Below are 20,317 nucleotides of genomic sequence, written 5' to 3'. Positions count from 1 at the left end.
CAGTACTGTACCAATGATTAGGCCTACTGCTGGTCAATGACCTCCTGTTGAAAAGCTATGACATCACGTAATGAAACAGGATCATAATGTATAACACTTACAACTTCAAGGATATAGGGGAAGTTTTGGGATTCTTTTCTGTAACTCTTTTATTTATATTAAACATAAATTTAAAATTACAGAACTTTTTTGACATCTGTAAAGTTCGAGGAGAACATGCTGCCAACAAAAATATGCGGAAACATTTTGGAGATATTTAATGAGATTCAAAATAGAGGAGAGGGGGGATGCAGGGAGGGACTTTCACAGATGGAAAGTTTAGACTACCTCAGCCCTACCATGGTTGGGGAAATTTATGATTATGGCACCTCTGGTGGAAATGGCACTTTCAGATGTTAATTTGATCAAAATTTCTTTTTTCTCCACTTCTTTTTTATAATTTTGAAAAATGTATTGGTGAGAAGGGGCAGGCTCAGCTCCACCCCACCCTTCCCCCACTTGAATCCGCCACTGATGCTGACGTTTATTGTGACAGTGGAGAAGGAACATACAAGCTACCGTGTGGGTTCGTTTTTTACTGACTTCATATTTTAGGTACTGCGTCAAAAAATTAAATATGAGATTACATAAACTTTTGTCCCTAAATAAATTCAAAACTGTAGAGCCTGTATGTAGAAAATAAGGTTTAAATATTACTTTGTGCATACCTGTGGTTACAGGTAAATCACCTATCTAATAACATACTTGAGCAATTCCATTGAAGTCATCAAACAATCAACTAATCCTAAGAGTGATTTGGGCTCTTAATCCCAATCCATTACTGCTTTCACAACTATAGGGTCGAAGGGCAATGAATGTAAACAAGAGCCATGGAGCTATAATTTAAGGCTTCGTTGGATCTAGTCACAGCAGTTGCATTATAGTGAATAATTGAAATCAAGCATGAAGTTCAAATATGTCTGTGTGTCTCCTTCATCCTTGATCCTCCCACTGGATTAAATAACTAATGGTTGCATATCAATTAAGAATATCAAGGTGTGTGCACGAGGCATAATTTTAATGTGAAACACATTTAGGTAAAATGTTGCACAGTTTTAGGACAAATGAGATTTAAAAAAAAAACAATAAGGAAATAAACCTTTTACTGAAAAAATACAAAAATTGATTGATTACAGTACTATCCATTCTGTCACATTGTCTGTCATTAAAAATCAAGATTTGTGGGTTACTTGAGACTGCTTGTGAAGCTGGTTACAGTACCTGTAATGAAATAGGAGTATGCATCTTGCAATAACACAAAAGATTTTATTGACTTTTTACCATTATGAAATGAGTAAAAATGATTTATTTATCTTATTAATGTCAACCAATTTGCCCTGGTTAGGATTCCCCTTTTGGAGACTCTGATACCTATAATACCGGTACTTGCCTTATAACACTGTGGTGTGTGAGCATTTGGATAGGCCAAGTCGGTGTTGGTACTCTTTAAGCCGGGCACACACTGGGTCGTACTATGATCGATCCTAGGACTGTCACCATTGGGGCGGATGTAGGATTTGGCGGTAGGGCGTACGTGAGAGTTCACACCACGTCAGGCCCACCATGGATAGGGCTGATACGAGAACAATTTTGAAGATATGAACCTCTTGGCGCACAAATATCGCTTTAAAAATCTTACAGGTACTATGTTTATATGATAAAAATAATATACAAAAGCAGTGTTAACAACAATTTAGGTGGGTGTGTGATCGAACCATTTGCACCCTTACTCCTGCCCCAGCCTGATGAGCCCATCTCACCTGTCTGGGAGCACTGCTGTCTGCTTATGGCAGACTAAGCGAATTGTCATTCTAATTGATCAGCTACGCATGATTTGTCGCATGGCGTTTTCCAAGGAATCAAATCAAATCAGTTGATGACCGTCAGTTCCCAGTGTGTGCCAACATTTATAACACTCTCAACCAACATACATGATTTTGCGGCTATATTCGGCCATCAAGACCAACGTATCACTTGTGAGCCTTATTCTTGGTAAACTTAATAATAAATCTTGGTACATTACTCTTTCACCAATTACCCAATTTTATTTTATTTTTTTATTTATTTTATTCAGTATAAAACCAACAGCGATGAAAACTGCCACTAACGGGTTCAACTAAAACAAATATAATATATTATAAACTTCAAAACTGAAACAAACTAAAATACACTAAAACTGTGTTTTAAACACAGACATTATTGAAAATGGGAAAGTGCAACCTGAATTGAAGCATACAAGTCCAGAAATATATTACAATACAAGAGTGTGTTTATGGTAATTAAAATCTATCAGAAATACAATATCATAATTAATACTGTATACAGTACAAGAAGAGCACTACAAATATGACATGTATTTACACAAGCGTTCACCACTACAGGACCGGACTTCTTTGGGTGAAACACAATTTTATCATGAAATACTTTTTTTATAATTATAGCTGTTTCATTACAAAGTTTTTTTTTTTTTAAATTTATTTTGAAAGGCCTGATGATGCTTTTGGCAATCAATGAAAATTACTGAATGCTTCAAATTGATCAAACATGTGGAGGGCTGCCAACGATTAGTTTTCGAAAAAGAGCTGTGTTGATAGTTTTCTTTTTCCCACGATATGCAGAGGCCCACTGTCATTGCATTATACTGTGTTGAGTGATGTGCAAGGACTCTTACAGTACGCCCACTGTACAATTCGCTTTATTTTTCAGAAAGATCGACACCAATGGAATTAACACAGACAAGATACATGAGACTTGATTTCATTAATCTGTGATGATAATGTATAAGAGTATTTGTTCAAAAACATTCAATGATTCCAATTATTACGGTTCCTCTTGCTTGACTTGTTTAATGTTTGTGAATGACCTATATTTCTTAACCCCTTTTCCAATATTTCAATTGCTTACCTTGTATTATTTACATTATTATTAATTAATTTTCAATTAAAGATGAGAAAACTCACCAATTATGAGATGCAAGTTAAATTCATATTCATATATTGTCAATGTTAGTGACGGACTGACCTATTTTTCTTAACCTCCTTTTCAATTTTGTAATTGCTTACCTTCCTATATTTATATTATTACTAATTAATTTTTAATTAAAAATGAGAAAACTTACCAATTATCAGATGAATTTAAAATAATAATACTACAATATATTTAAAATAAATACCCTAATATGTTCTTTTTAAATCGCCTGCAAATTATTGAAAACAAACAGACAACCATACCCCACCCTAAATAACATAAGATGGAGGAAATGTTTTAACTACTCACACACACATACCAGACGTCCTAAGTCTTCTGGGATTCGGGAAAGCCTCACACCAGAGGTGGCGCCAGCGGGGCAGGGGGAATCTGCCCACCCGTCGGACAGGCCTGGACCCCTGTCATGCGACAAAGGACTAAGTTGTCGGACCAAAAGTTAAAAAAAAAAAAAAATAACTTGCCAATCCAAATAACACTATTTTGATTGCCAATCCCTAATATTGTGGTCTAAAAGCAAATTTAGGATCAAATTAAGTCATAAAACTCTCCCCCATGAACAGGGATTTTTTTTATTCCCGGCTGTCAACCGAAGCTTCTTCGTCGCCTTGGTTTGGACCCTTCCATCGGACACGCCAAACCCCTTGTCGGCAAATTTCTGGTGCGACGAGCATGCAAAGATCTCCCATACTGCAAACTAAACTATACGACCAAGACTTAAAGTTCTTGAACTTATACTGGTCGCTTAATTTCCACACAACACTGTAAACTATATTAAACAAAATAAACAAACAAACAAAACATACAAACTATCGCCTAACAATTCATGTTACATTATTAGTTTTTATTATTACTGTACAGTATTATTAATTGTATGCCCATGGGTATCACCACAAACATCAAAACACAATTAGTTAGATGTGTTTTAAGGAAGCTCATTTAACAAGATCTTCTTCCAACTTAGGACCCCTGGACACATACCCAACACTTATTCATATGACTCATCCTTACGCCTCACTGATGAGATAAACCATCACACAACAACAGCATTCCAATAAGATTGGATTCCCATTAGTGCTCATCTTACTGATTTAGCACCTCCAGAATCTGCAACTAAATAAAGCTAATGGACACCAGACTTGGAATTGTTGGAAAACAGTTTTGACTTTGAAAACCTTTATCCTTCCTTCTCATAGTCACATAACTGGTGCAATATTTGTAATATGTAGTGTTAAGGTTGATTTTGTTGTCTTTTCAGAAATTCCTTAAAGATGCATTGTCCCTTGCTAATGTCAAAAAATCATAAAAAATAAGTTTGAAATAAACTTGCTCATTTTGAAATAATATAACAAATCAATAACCTGTGCATAGAAAATATTGAATTTTAAAAATGTGTACACTGATTTTTAAACCCACAAATTATAATAAAAATAATAAAACATTTCCAGTGACTAGAAGTGTTTCTATCATTTTTTTTTTTTTTGCAGTAAACTGATGGATAGATATTTTTTTTAAACAATAATTTCTATGTTCAAGTTGATAACTTTTATGTTACTCCAAAATGGGCAAGTTTATTTCAAAAAATATTTTTTTGATTTTTTTTATAATTAGCATGAGACAATATATCTTTAAGAAGTCTCAGAAATTTAGCAATGAAATTCATAGGAATTAGTTATGGCACATACAATCAACAAGTAACAAATAATTATTATCCGCGCTTGTTAATTGAAAATTTAATGAAAATACATAATTATACAATTCCATAATCTTTATCTCATACAGTATCTTTAAAATTTTGGTAGCATTTTTTAGGAAAATATCTGTCAATCATTAATTAATTAATTAATTTTTTTTTTATTCATTCAGTGACTTATCGAATGTTGATTAAAATTATCATTTAATTTCTGAGTTTCTTCTTGCTCGAAAGGTCCAATTTTCCATAATTTTAATCCCAATTGGAAAATTGTCAGGAAATAAAGTTAAGAAAGTCTCCTGGAATTTGTGTAGGATATGGATGCACATGATCAAGTAATGAGACGGATGACATGTTGTTGGTGTTGCTTCTCTACAGGTCAACTTGGTGATCAGTTTAGACTCAGCTGGACACACCTCTAGGCGGACAGAATTCCAATTATGAGGACTCTACCCTGCCAAGTATCACTAAAGGGACCTACTCTAACTTTCATAATACCAACTGAAAACCAGTATGCACTGATATTCCTGCTGGTGAAAGCATATAGCACAGACAACCTGCTGTTAGAAGGCTAAGGTGAAGGAGAAAGAGAGAGTACTTGAGTTGTTGAAGATAATGAGTTGATGATGAAGGCATGTGGTTTTAATGGACATATTTATGCTGTTGCAAGTTCATTGTCAGTACATAAAAATTGTAACATTACATATTAGAAAAAAAGATTATACAGATTTGTAAAATTCCTAAATATGGTCAAAGGATCCTGGGTTTAGGTTTAAAAAAATTACATTTTTTTTTAATTTTTTTTATAAGAACACTGAGGCTGAAATTGCTTAAAAAATTAAGAACAAAATAAGAACAAATTGTGGCTGAGGTAGAATGTCAAACTAGAAAAACTAAAAAAATTATATCTGTTCCTTACGTTCAGTACTGTAGTGTGACTTTGTAATATTCTCCATATACAGTACAGTACAGGTAGGTGTTCCTACCTCCCATTTGGGGCCAGTTTTTAACCGGGGCCTTTTTGTGGGGCCATTTTTTGCTGGGCCTTTCTTTCAGGGGCCATTTTTTGCAGAGCCGATTCACCTCCCAGTACAGCGTGAGCTGCTCTACAATAATAATTTTCTATGTTTGAAAAGTGTGTAAAATAAGAACAAAATAAGAACATTTTGAGCTTGAAATTGGCCAAAAAATAAGAACACTGAGCCAGGGCGAAAATTTACTGGTTCTTATAAAAAAAAAAAAACGTGTAATTCAATAGTTTCACATCTGAGATTTGATATATTTTAGTGAGAGTATTTACTATTGGCTATTTACTCCTATACTAGTAGTAAACAGGCTGGTAAATAATAAAAATTGCGGTTTTTTTTTATTGTAAGAATTAAAAATGAATCTTATATATTCCTGCCATTATGTTTCCACGTCTTTTGCTGCGACAACAATCTTTCAGATCATTATTATTTTCATTTTCCATGGAAAAATGATTTTTTTTTTAATAGCAAACAGTAAATATTTTTCATAAGGTTTCAAAATTTGATGAGGGTTGGGATTTGAAACTAGCAATTAAATTCATTTGGTCTTATCAAATATTAATTATCAATAGAGCAAGTTTTTACCAATTTATTATATCTGCCTTAAAATAAAAAAATAAAAAAACTCATGGACATGTAAACCATGACATTAAACCATCCCCATCATAATATACTGTAGTTACTTATTCAGATATTAATGCACAGTGTTGTGTATTGATCAGGGTGTAATAATTATTTTCAAAGGAAGTATTTATTCTAGTGTTTTTTTTTTCTTTCTTTCTTTCTTTTTTTTTTTTTTAGTGCACAACACACAATTTTCATCAACAAGTAATCATCAGGTACTAAAAGATTTGAGTTCAAGTTTAGAAGGCACACACAAAAATTTAAAAATAAGTTAGTGTATCGGCCTACTCTTTACTTAATCTTGCGACTTATCAAGAAAAGAAACTGAATGGTAATCAGAATGTCGTTGGTTCAAATCTCTGTGGAGTCAATTACGTTTTCCGTAAAAATATATTTATTAAGTAAACCATGGGTACAGCATTCCCATCAGAAAAATAGGTAGCAAAAAACTGGGCCAGTAGGTCAACATAAAAAGCTCACCCTACTGTGACCCGACTGCCTGACCAATTAAAGTCCAACTGCCCTTAGGCTAGCAGTGGTCAGCAGTAGCCTATATGGAAATAAAAATCATCTACTGTATTCAAGAGAAAAGCAAATAATGAATCAAAATATATATTAAATCAGATATTAACAGAATCAAACAATTTCAGTTGCATGTTATTAAAATCCACAAATAATTATTAATAATATATTTTAGATTGTTCTTCTACTTACTGTACTATTTGAGTTTAGGCAGTCATCGAGAAATCGATCAATAATATGTTTCTGTTTTGACTCCGCATCTCTGGCATAAACAGGCCTCAGTGGTTTGCTGTAAAACCAGAAGATAAATGATAAAATAAATTAAACATCATGATTTAAGTATTAGTAGTAGAGTTGCTTAAAGATGTATTGTCCCATTAAAAATACCAAAAAATGTCATAAAAATCATTTTTGAAATTAACTTTAAAGTAAGATGATAAAAATTATCAACTTGAATATGAAAATTACTAAATTTTAAAAATGCTTACCTATAATTTTAAAACAAAAAATGATGAAACTTTTAGCTAGTTACTGGAAGTTTTTCTTTTTTATTCCAGTATAAAAATAAGGATACATAATTTTTTAATTCAATAATTTTTATGCTCAAATTAATAATGTGTATGTTACTGCAACATGAGCAAGTTAATTTTATAATTTTAATCATTTTTAGGCGACAAAACATCTTTAAATATTATTTACAACTTTGAAATGCACAGGTTTAAGTTTTTCTCTTTTTAGGATACAATGGTTTAAGATAAAAGATTATGAGTTATTAAAATAATTGAATACTGTAACACGAAACATATTTAAGAGGATTAAGTTTGAAGACTCTAGAATACTATTATATAAAATTTTCTATTTTCTGTAATAACACTTTTAAAAATGTTTACATTTTAACCAGTAATCTATTGGAACCCTACAATGTATGCAATACCAAAACTGCAATCCAAAATGCTTTTTTCTCTCGACCCTCGGTAGAATGGTTTTGAAGGATTGAACCTGGTCACTTGACATTGACTACTATGAGCATTCGTGCCATGCTACAATGTACTAAAAATAATACTTCTAAAAAAGTAATTGATTTATTGGCATGCCTGCTTTTGTTACAGTATTTTAAAGAATTCAACTATATTTTACATTTTTCGATTAAATAAATTTGGATGATCATACTTTATGAATACAGTTTAGAATTTAGATTTACTTCTGTTCTGTTAAAAAGTTGTAATAGGCCAGCTTTTTTCTTCACAGCCTACTTGAGATTCCAGGCACCAAGGGTCACTCGGCCCAGTCCTACTAGGGACCAACATACCAAAACTTCTGAAGTTCTGATCATGAAAATAGGCATTTTTCGTTTTGACTACGCGGCTAGACTACTACGAACTAATAGAGCGTAACAGACATCTGCGCAAGCTCACAAACCTTACTGGCTAAATCGGCATTGTGACAGCTTCCGTGACAACCCCAATTTCTGAATTTGTCGTAGTGGCACTACCCTAATATTGACCAATCAGATCACCGGATTGTTTGGCAAACTGCTGGTAACTTTTTTGTTGGGGGTTGCAATTTTCATCGCATCCGCGATCGAGCATTGTTCGTTTAATAATGAATTAATCATTAAAACAAGTGAGTAATTAAATGTTTTATGAAGGCCTATTTATAGTATACACATGCAATAAATGAGGAATGAATAGTCACAACATAAATTTAGGTAAATCAGGGGATCTAGTGAAAAAAGGGCCTTAGGCTTAGGCCTTGTCAGGGTGGATTTCGGGTAAGAGAAAACACATTATCTGGTGCCGCTAGCTAGGGCATCCGCCCTTGATATCGTCGATCAAGCCTTGCTATATAAATACCTCTGTTTAAAATTGTTATATTTGTACATTGTCGTTGCATTTGGAAAATTGTCTGAGCAGGCCTGACATCCCTCTTCTCCCGGTTAACGACTCTTTTGTCGTTTGACACCTAGGCTAGGCTAGGTAGATCCTAGCCAACAGCGAAACATCACTCGGTGTTTTCTGGAAACTTTTTATTTTGTATATGTATTTGACTAAAGTTTTTTTTCACATTTCCTTTTTCAAATATAAAACAAGGGAACATTGTTCTCTGGTAATAAAACCATGGTCAACTAAATCCCCTCCGTAGGCCTACGTACGTGTGCTGTGTCGTCGTAGTCGCCTTAAAAAAATGAAAGCAGCTCTTTGTGTAGTACGCGAACAGTGTCTTGGCGTTGCCTTTACGGTCCATTAGTTCGTAGTAGACTGGCCGCGTAGTCAAAACGAAAAATGCCTAATTACTAATGTTATGGGACAGACATACAATAACTTAACATCATTATCTGTTCTATTAGTGACAAAATCTTGTATAAACTCTGGGGCGGATGCAGGATTTCGCGGTAGGGCATGTTTGGGGCTGAGGTGTGAAAATTTTGAGAACATGGACCGCTACAGTAGTAGGTGCCCGGAAATTGCACTCTCATACATTAAAAATCTTAAATCAAATCAAATCAACATCAAATCAAAAATAGCTGTAATTCATATCAACAGTATTTAATAATATCAACAATAATAATACGATTACTTTTTTTAATACAATTTAGGGTTTAATTTTTTTTTTTTTAAATCTTGGGCGACTTCGTGGCCCCCAAGAATGCCCTGTGGCCCAAAAATTCGGCAGTGGCCCGTAGTTTGCATGCCGATTAGCATTATACTTTATCAACAACTCATGAAATGCCCTACTGTATATGATTTAAAATTTTGATTGAACATTGTCTTTAATTTCCTTCCTTGAATATTTTTTTTTATATTTATAGAATTATTTTGCATGTTACAATGCCACATGTAGCATAAAGGTCCATGTTGAAAAGTCTCAAAATGCCTTGCTAAAATTACACGGCTTTTAATCCACTAGTTGCAGTTGGGTGGAGCTGGACCAGTGAATATATTCATTGTTGTTGCATGTACAAATATCTGTTGTTTGTAATCCTAATACAAGGCGAGACCGATGAATGTAAATTTACCTTTCATCATGAGCGCAAATATGGTCACAAAGAATACTGTCTTAACTACATACCCATATCCTTATAGGAGGTCTTCATATTGCAAAGTTCACTTAGTACACATACATAAAATCTCAGGATAATGGTATGTGATAAAACTCAATGAAAAAGAGAACTGAAAATAGAAGCCTTTACTGTATACCTTTCATTGGTTACTATATTATTAAACAAAGTCAAATAAAGAAAAGGAATTATATGGTGCAATAAAATTTGAGTGTTTGATTGTCACACCAATGCATTCAGCATAGCTCAGAATGGTATATAATAAAGTACACTTCAACATGTCAGCAAATAACAGCATAATGCATGTCTCAAAAGCAAATCCCTCAAGAAATTGTTTATAAACCACAATACAAACATCATAATGCCAAGAGGGAGTCTCTGAAACAAGTGGACAGACTATGAAAAAATGACTGCAATTCATTTTTTTAAGAAAAGCATTTGTGAAGACAAAAGATAAAAACAAGCAGAGGATTGTGAATTTGGTGGCATAAATATCTAAAATTGTTAAAGCACCCAGCATAGAGTACTACAGTGTTACATCACAATACCACGTGATACTACTACGTTGCTATCGGCGACACAAAATGCATTCAACCGGACGTTATCTCCACTGACAAACCATTGATCCCAATTTCTAACTTTTATTTAAATGCATTTAAATTATTAAGATGTATCTTAGTTTTTATTTGTAAATTTTAATTGATGATTAAATGTGTGTTCGGTAACTAATGTTAAATGCAAGCTTTTGTATTTTTAGTATATTTTGATGGTAAATTATTAGGTTTCAAAATGAATCTTCCAAAATGCTTATTCTAAACCATAAGATTATGAAGTCAATGAACGGTAACCAACGTCTGGTTGACAACAAAGGGCGCCACCTGGTGTTGTGACAACACGACTGTTCTACTCTATAAACCAAGATAAGTCAACATTTATAAAATAATGCATTGTATGATAATAAAGTATCTGTCAGATATTTACATATGATTAATATTCATCAGATGAGTGACTTTCCAAATATTGTCTCAATTTGACCAATCAAACTACAAGATTGTTGTGCAATATAATAAGATCAAGTGATTTTCTCAAATATTGGCAATCAATTAACCAATCAAATGGCTTGATTTAGTACAAGGTTTGCATAATTTTGTTTACATTAATGGGTGTAGCACACACAGTGCATTACTGATGATGATGATGATTCTCATAAAAGTGCATAAACTGCTGTACAGTAGTTTAAGTAAAGTAAAACAAAATTGAATTTAAATTTTGATAGTTTCAAAAGTTGCATAAATGGGCTTTCCTGATTTCTGAGGGGTTTTTTGGTGACCTTTGGGTTTTCGAAGCTAAAAGGGTTTTCCCTCTCTTGAGGGGGGTTATGGTTTTGTATCATACTTATAGGCCTATACATAGATGAAAAAAAATCAACGACATAGGAGGTACATTTTTATATTCCAACAATATTGAGTAGTCGAATAGTAGTCGATGGGCCGATAGTCCTGAGGAGTGCGGTCCGTACATAAATTATTGCGGGGTCGAGCAAAAATTGGTGAGTATAAAGTTATTTTGGGGAGTAGCGTTTGCTGGGCCTGGTTTGTCTGATCAGCCAAGCTGTGCCTGGGCAGGTTGGCATACATTTTGTAAGCTACCCTGTAGGACCCAGTAGTATTTTGTTAGATTTCTACACAGAGGAGGGTTCGTCCGAACCCCCTGAAACCCAGCTGGATCCGCCTATACCATCCTAGCTAGTCTAGGCCTAGAGTAGGATAAGGCTAGCGTGACATGCAGACGTTGGTACGTGTTGGTTTAATAGTCTACAAACGTCGCCTAAAGTAATTGATTTTACCCGGCAGAAGGAAACTCCGCATTTTCAGTCGTCTTGGCCCTTGTTTTTTGACAAACAATGACCTTTTAGAGGTCAAAATGCTGTCAAGAGTATGAATTGGCTGCTTCGCAGCAATAAGCTTGTGGATGAGGCATGTCATTGAGAAGTCAAAAATATCACAACTACTGTAAATAGATAACCTACTTGACATTTAACATTAGACACATTGTGGTTTGTTTACAGAGCAGTGACAAATAACAAGGGCAATTCCATAATGTCTGATGTACATTTCAGACACTTTCAACATAAACTTGTAGGTGAATCATTTTGTTTTGCTGTTAAGCATATATATATATATACCAGTTACTAATTCATTAAAAAAATAAAGAAATTTTTTTGATTGCTATGGTTACAGAGAACCGGTACAAAATGGCCTAGTGTCGGACGTAATCAGTGAAAATGGTTTTTTAAGTACTAGTTTGTGTTTTTCAAAATGTCTGTGATTTGTTAAGATTTATGAAAGTGATGTTTTCTGATTATTATTCATTATTAATTAGTTGATGTGGAGGGCCAAAAAAACTTTTTGTAATTTTACATTTTCTTAAGAAAATATGGATGATTGAAGACGTTTCGGACGTACAATAAATTGTGTCGGACGTACATGTCCAAATTTTGTCCGCGTACATATAATTGACACAAAAATATACAACTAAATTAGTAATAAATAAATTGCTACTCAGAATACTCAGTTAGCTTTATGAAATTAATGTTATAAAGCCAACAGAATACTCAGTTTGCTTTATAACATTAATTTCATAATTCTAATGAATATGCTTTTGTGTGGACATTTAAAAATGTATTTACTTTGTGTCGGATGTACCAAGTATTTAAAATTTAAAAAAAAAGCAATTGAAAAAATATTTTTAATTGTTAAATTTTTTTTTTAATTATATAATTTTAAAAACTGATTCTAATATATAATGTAGATAAAAAAAAAATCAAGAAGTGCTATTTAAATGAGGGAAATTTCCTGTTTGACCTTTTATTACTATTTATTCCAAAAAAATTAAAATTCTTATATTAATGCATTCAAATTTGATTATATTTTAAATCGGAAATATATTACATAATTATATATATTTTTTATGATACTACACTTCATAACGTTATAAAAAATAATATTAATGAACATATTTGACGTGTTTCAAATTTTGACAAAATTGTTACTACAGTATTTTTAATATGGAATTGCCCATAACTAAACCAATTTACTATCACATGCAATAGAATATTGTTCCGATTGCATTTTGTGTCAGGAGAAATAATACAAAATGATGTTTGCCCAAACATCATTTTGTATTATTTTTCCTGATATGACGCAAAACGCCATCGGAATAGCATTGCAGTACCCCTGCTACTTGGGATCACATTCATCACCAGCCACCAAGTACAAGCTCGGTGGTCTAGTGGATAAGACATCAGGCTAGTTAACTGGAGGTCATGGGTTCGCTTCCCACCCGAATCACTTGAGAGATTTTTTTCTTTCTGCAAGTATTTGGGAATGTACAAGCATTGAGTACAACTTGTCAGGCGGGGCAAACATCATTTTGTAATTATATTGTTTATATTTACATGAAAAATACCAACAAAGCACTCAAAAAAAATAAAGATGACTTACTATGGTGGTACAGCTTTTTCCCAAGACCTGTCACCATCTAGAATATCTTCAGTGTCAGGGCTTTGTGTCTGAAGGTGTTGGAGAGGTCGTGTCAAAGGTGAGCCAAGTATTTTCTCTGCTCTGGCAATCACTCTCTGTTCATACTCGGCAGATGAACCTTATAAAGATTGAAGAGAATCAATTATTGTTAAACTTTATTTGATACACTGAGAAAATTTATATTATATAAAAACAGACTTATATTGTATCAAGCAAAAGACTAAATTTTACTCTGATCATTGAAGTAAACGCCTATAGAACATAATCAGTTTTTTGGGGAGTATTAGTTGGAGTGGTGTGGCACAGTGGTTCTACTTCTTAACCTTGAGGTCGGAGGTTGCATCCTTTGCTGCGCATCTCGCTTGTATCCTTGGGCAAGGAACTTTACCTACTGTTGTTTCGCTCCACCCAAGAAAACAATTGGGTACATGGTAGCTTCAAACACAAAATGCATTGATCTGCAAGCAGCAACATTATGGAATTCTCCCCAGGGGGCTGAGATGTGTTCTATATGTGCTTGAAAAATTATCGGGGGTAATAATGTTAAAGTGCTTTGAACATGAAACACTATAAATCTAACATATGTGACCGGCTCTCGCAAAACCAGCTGTTCGTATGAAAAATTCAAAATTGAGTTTTTGGTATTTTTAGATTATGCATGTATTCTTATTTGATGGTAATTGGTTGAGTTATAGCGAAGTTATGAATATCAATTCATTGGACATCAATCATGCAAGTTTTGAGAATAAAATAATTTTAATATCATTTAAATCCAACATTTCGTTATGAAGTTACAGAGTTTAAACATACAGCTGATTAAAGAACAATATTTAAGAAATCAGCCTTTAAAGTTTACGATTTTGGGCATTTCTTAGGCAGAACCATCACCAAAGCATTAAAAATTGTTGTTTTGACATTTAAAATGGGGAAAATAACAGCATAGTGTGATGTATAAATATATAAAGTTTAGTTTAGTGCAATGAAATAGATTTTCAAAATTTTGACATTCCAGCATGTTTTGGTCAATATCTCCGAAACAGAATTTGTGACGATTGACTGGTTTGTCTTGTCTTTGCCAGATATACTTTTCAGTTAGATTTTTTTGCAGAAATGTTCTTCAATATATATATCTTCTTTTATAAAATGCAAAAACATGAAAATGTTAAAAATTCTGATTCTCAAAACATTTTGGACGCTTGCAGGAAATTAGAAATTGCGACAAATGAAAGGTTTTGCCAGAGCCTGGCACATATTATATATAATTGTTATTATTATTAATATTATTATTCCACTATGCAGTATATTAATTAGTGAACTGGCTTTCAAACCTACTGGGTATCCACTTATAAGCCTATTCCTGGGTGAAGACATGTAAAAGGTCCCATGTATTAATAAATTAAAGAATTTTTGTAATAAAAAGTTTTTCGTCGCTTATACCACAAAATAACACAATTAATGATTATGTTAGATGTTAGTTTGTGCAAACAAAAATGTGTTAAAGTATGTACTGTTGCTGTTACAAACTTCTTGCTTAACAAAGTGTGCCATTTCAACATGCTCACTTTTTTCTTTTCATAAACTAACACTAACTGTTTTGTGGTCTGAGTGAAGATTTAATCATTTTAATGAACATTTTGTTCATTGGATTTTTTAGTTTTTCCAAATTTGACTAATAACTGAATGTGTAACCCTAATAGCAAAAACATGGTGACTTATATTGGATAACAATAACTACAATAAATAAGGGTATGCAGAAAAAGATAAATTTTATATATATATATATTTTATTATTGCACAATATATAAAATATATATATAAATTTTATAAATTTGGAAATAATAAAGACATTTTAGTACCATACCTCTTGAGTTCGTAAACCTGCCGGTAGGTGGACTGTAGTATTTGGAATGACTCTGAGAAGGGATCACATCCTCATCTACCATCCAACGGCTTTTAAGAGAGTTGTCTTGTATGTGAGGTTGTTTTCGATCTTGTTCAAATCTGCGAGAGGAATATTTACTTGGGGTTGAATAAAGGTCTGAGATGTTAAGCCTACTCCTTTCCTGACTATCGCTCATTGGTTTGTGCTTCTGATGTCTTTGCCATTGCTGTTTTAATAATGGTGAGGTACTTCTTTGGCTATTCTGTGATCGTGCCCTGTTACTTCTTGGAGAACCTCTACCAGTGCTTTTTGAAGATGACCACTCCATCTGCTTCAGAGTTCTTCTAAGTTCTTCCATGCTCCTTGATGCTGGTAAACCTCTGCCACTTGAAGGTGCCAAAATGAGGTCATCTGTAGTCATACTGAGCATGTCTGTGCTGAGTTTTTTCTTTGCAACTGGAGATGATGCTGCAAATGTTCTTATACCTCTAGAATCTCTCTTAGACTTTGCATTTCTTACAAGTCTGTTTATCTCTGCACTGCTCCTAATGTGAGTTCTACCATTACCATTAGAGTCTGAATTATTTTCCTTGTTAAAGCTTGTGCTGCTTGAGTCAAGATCTTGGTGAGTCAAACCAAGTGGTAGAAATCTATCACCTTTAGTGAAATTAGGCTCAGGTGTACTCCTCCCTCTTTTGGAGAGGACATTTTGACTGTCAAATGATACAGGTCTGACAGTGGGTATAACAGAGTTTATCGCAGAATCATCAAGATCATTAATCCAGCTAGGTGGAGGTCTGCCAATATGCGACCTACCTTCACCAGTATTCTGGATCTCTGACAAACTAATATCTTGGATCCAGCTGGGTATACTTCTGTGTCCTGAAACTTCTGATGCACTATACATTCTAGCATCATCACTTAACATCTTAGAAGTGAATCCGGTCTTCTGAACATGGCTGCTTGAATGCGGAACCTTGGTGGAAATCTCTGACCTATCTAAATCTTCAATCCAGCTTGGTGTCATTCTACCTCCAGATAAAATTGATTCATCTGTAAATCTAAGTTTAGTGGAATTTTTACCAAATGATGTCTTCTGGTTGGCAAGCGAGTCCACTGATCTTGCTTTATATCCAGCTGATTGTGGTGATTTTTTATTTCTTCCTGTACTTGTATGTTTAAAGAGCCTGTCTTGAACATTTCTTAACCCCAACTCAGGTTCGGATTTAGCATGGCCTGTAAAGCTTACTTCCCTGTAACCCCGCCTTTTTTCTGGACTTGGATGCTTCTTCAAAATCCCAGAATTCCTCCATGATCCAGCATCGCCTTGTAATGACCTTAATTGAATAGCATTTGCCTTGTAGCTCTCCTGTAGAGGAGACAAAGGTGTTGAGTTCCAGGCAACACTGGGTTGAGAATCTGTCTCACTCTTAAAGCCCAGCTTGTGGTTGAGTTCACTCTGTGATGCCTGGAATAGAAGGGTGTCTGTAGATAAGCTGGTTAGACTTTGCTGTGGTTGAAGTGTTTTTTCTGGTGTCAGACCTGATATATCAGATGATGAGATTCTGTGAAGTTCTTTTGATGACTCTATCAGCTGTTTTGCTGCAAAAATAAAATAAATATTAATAAGATATATTACTTATTAAAATGTTTTAAAAAAAACAAAGAGTAGTTGTGGAAAAAGAGATAAAAAAATTAAATCATTACAACAAGGACAACTACAGCAGCAACATTTTTTTCCTCACTAATACAGTAGGCATGAAAAAGGCATACATAATTTTAAGTACCCACTAATTTTTGTAACATTTAAATTTTCTTGTTATTCTGGCACTATATGAATAGACAGATTTTTAAAAATTTGAATTATTTCTTTATTGAAGTTTTTCTTTCATTTAATAAGCACATAAGAAACAGTGATATTAATCACTGTTTCATTTTGCCACATGATGCTATGTGTTATTTTCTTCATGAGAAAAAAAAATGTACTTATTCGGATATAAAGTATCACCTTTATCTTGCTCCAAATCTGCTCTTTGGATCTCATTATATGATTCATCAATAAGTTTCTTGATCCTGTGTCTCTGAGTCTCTGCACTAGTGTCACGCACACCGGTAGCGAGACTACGTTCCACAGTCTGAAGCAGTACTGATTTGGGAGATAGAAGATCTTCGACAGTGCGCCTGTATGGAGAATTCAACTGTTTGTGTTCGAAGTCGTTGATGTAGGCTTGAAGGGCATCAGTTGCAGAAGGGTATTGTTTATTTGCATATGTGAGTATCGATGTCCGTCCGGAGATACTTTGGGTGCTGTGTAAAGATTCTCTTAGTGTTGAGCTGAAGATATTTTCTAGTGTTGTATCCTCACTTCGCCTCATAATGCTCTAACATACTTACTAGGAAGATAACAAGTTTAAAGAAAATTGTTTGGTAACATATTCTCAAAAAAAAAAAAAATGGAATATACATGATGCCACATTTTGTTGTCGGATATTTCATGGGAAAATTCCAATTCACATTTAATAAGACTGCCCTTTAATTGAAAGAATTTTAATTTAAGAATTGACATTCTGGTATTTTACTGATTATTGCAAAATAGTAGGCCTAGGCCTACAGCTCGTCGTGCTTGCAAGCGCGAAAATGCTGTATGTATCAACCTGTATTTATAAAAAAGGTATCTTTTTTGTTAAAAAAAGTACATTTTGTGAGTGGTTGAATCATGTAAAAAAGTTTTATAATTAGGCCTATGTGATGTCTTGTGACTGTGTGAGGAGAACACTGAGGTAAAAAAAATTAAGAATTAGGCTATTAAAAATTAAAAGAAAGAAAAAAAAGTGTGAAAGATGCATTGCGCCGTATAGTGGTTTAGCTCAAGACCAGGTAGGCCTCTATCTACTCTAGATAGTAGCCTTTACTTAGCTTAAGCCTTGGCTACAGGTATGTTAGAAGAGTGACGTCTCGCACTGTTATCGTTGTCGCGATGCCGATGCTGATTGTTTTGGTTCTCCATCTTGCATCCAGATTAGAAAAAATCATATTAAATCGTTTATTGGTTGCATTCACTAACCTTTCAACTTATTTACAAAGTAAACCGGTCAAAGTTTACTTACGCTTTTTAAAAATATTTTTTTCATTGATCGGTCACATAGTTAGAGTAGTTTTTCTTTGAAATAAAGCATCATTTACACCTATTTTGTAAGCACTGTAAATTATAAAAACCATCCTGTAATTTTAAATATTATATATTTAATATCTATGCCAAGTATGAATTAGATCTGATGCGTACCAATAATTTTTTTTTATTTTCTCAAATCTTATGACTCTCGAGTCCGAAGCATAAAAATGTCCGCTGATCGAAGGATGTGTACATTGGAGGATGATTCAAACGGCGTATTTTGCATATAAAGTCCGTATTACTGATGAATATGTCCAATATAATCATTGCTTAGTATTATATAATAAAATATTTTTAAAGATTTTGATTTATTATAATGATGTTTTGCGATTAATATACCCGTGTATAATTGAGAATTATCGTCACGAAATTGCATATGGCATCTTATTAGGCAATTCTGGCCTGTAATTGGTCTGTATAGATCACGTGACATTGAATTTGAAATTTGATTGGATGATATGTGTTGTTGACAGGAATATAGAGCACAAACATCCTGGTGTTGCATAGGCCTACATTAATAGTTTTTAAACAATTAAAAATAATACCCCGGTAGTAATAATAAATTAGTCAAATAATGCATGTATAGAGTTTATTAATTTAGTACAAATTATTAGATCAAAGCAATAAACAGTACCTAATTATTTTTTTTTTCAAAGTATACACAATGAGAATTAATTGACAAATTAGTAAAAAGGTCACAAACTTTGTATAATGCCTGTAGCCAAATTTTTGCCATAATTAAATATTTTAAAAAATCAATAAAAATCAACCATACAACCAAATTTAATTTTGTAAACGTTTTTAATGTTTTAACACTTGGTAGATTTTGTGATATCATTATCAGTATTGTGGACATCCAATCAAATTTAATTTTTCTTTTTAACATGCCTACCTTGGCTAGACCAGGTTAGGTTTTGGCCTGGCTTACCTACTAGCTACGGTAGAAAGGCCTAGCCTAGCTAGGCCTACCTTTCTCAGCGGGCCTGTCTTCTCACTCGGCTAAGCTAGGCCAGCTTAACTAGGCCTAGGCCTAGCCAGCATAACTACCTAGGCCTAGGCCACTACGGCCTAGCCCAAGCGAGAAATCCTTTTAAAATGATTAGATAGACATGAGGCCTAAATCGTCAGCCTAAATCCTGATATTTACTGGCCTGATTTTAATATCAATTATACATACCAATACTTTTTAAGTCCAAACTAGTACGGACTACATTTCAATTCAAACACAAAAATTATCAAAACAAATTCTTAGTATTACAATCCAGACACTACATGCTAGTACACCAATTATGAAGTATACACAGACCTCTTTGAAACGACTTAGAGAAGGTTAAACAAAAGTTGATTATTGGTGGCGCTAATTTTTAAAATAATAAACAATCCACAGCTTAATAAATAAGCCGTTGAAATGTCTTCACTCCTTAAGAATTATTTATTACTTATTATTAAGAATGGACGGTAATCTTGATTACTGGTCAGAATCAGCATGATAAGTTCACGGAGATGTGATATATATATATATACACGTAGGCCTATATCTTGATATATATAAGGGGAGGCGGTCGAGACATCTGTGAAAGGTTTTTTTAAATCTGCGCTAACCATAACACAGTGAGTGGTTAGCAATCGGTCCGCAAAGTTCAAACCACCAATCAAAACTATTCCATGACTGAAGCCTTAATTTGCATACATCACACTATATAAGAGTTTGAGATGGGAACGCATATGGCTTTAGTTGATAGGAGAGCATTAGTGAACGCGGAGGAATAAGG

At 33.7% G+C, this 20,317-nt stretch overlaps 1 protein-coding gene across 1 annotated transcript in view; it reads right to left on the bottom strand.

Annotated features, from left to right (window-relative positions):
* Window positions 1-19,854, bottom strand: part of LOC117111585 — a 35,108-nt gene extending 15,254 nt beyond the window's left edge. The window contains exons 1-5 of the mRNA XM_033254538.1: window positions 19,723-19,854; window positions 17,382-17,766; window positions 15,353-16,975; window positions 13,453-13,609; window positions 7,084-7,180 (exon numbers count right to left, since the gene is read on the bottom strand). Of these exons, the coding sequence (XP_033110429.1) occupies window positions 7,084-7,180; window positions 13,453-13,609; window positions 15,353-16,975; window positions 17,382-17,748 (2,244 nt within the window). The 5' untranslated portion in view covers window positions 17,749-17,766; window positions 19,723-19,854. The remainder of the gene's footprint in view (window positions 1-7,083; window positions 7,181-13,452; window positions 13,610-15,352; window positions 16,976-17,381; window positions 17,767-19,722) is intronic.
* Window positions 19,855-20,317: the final 463 nt, after the last annotated feature.

The sequence above is a fragment of the Anneissia japonica genome, unplaced genomic scaffold, assembly GCF_011630105.1.
Source record: "Anneissia japonica isolate Jap-2015-1 unplaced genomic scaffold, ASM1163010v1 scaffold351_len699533_cov169, whole genome shotgun sequence".
NCBI classification, from domain to species: Eukaryota; Metazoa; Echinodermata; class Crinoidea; order Comatulida; family Comatulidae; genus Anneissia; species Anneissia japonica.
The sequence above is the reverse complement of the archived record's forward strand: the minus strand, read 5'-3'. Positions and strand labels throughout refer to the sequence as shown.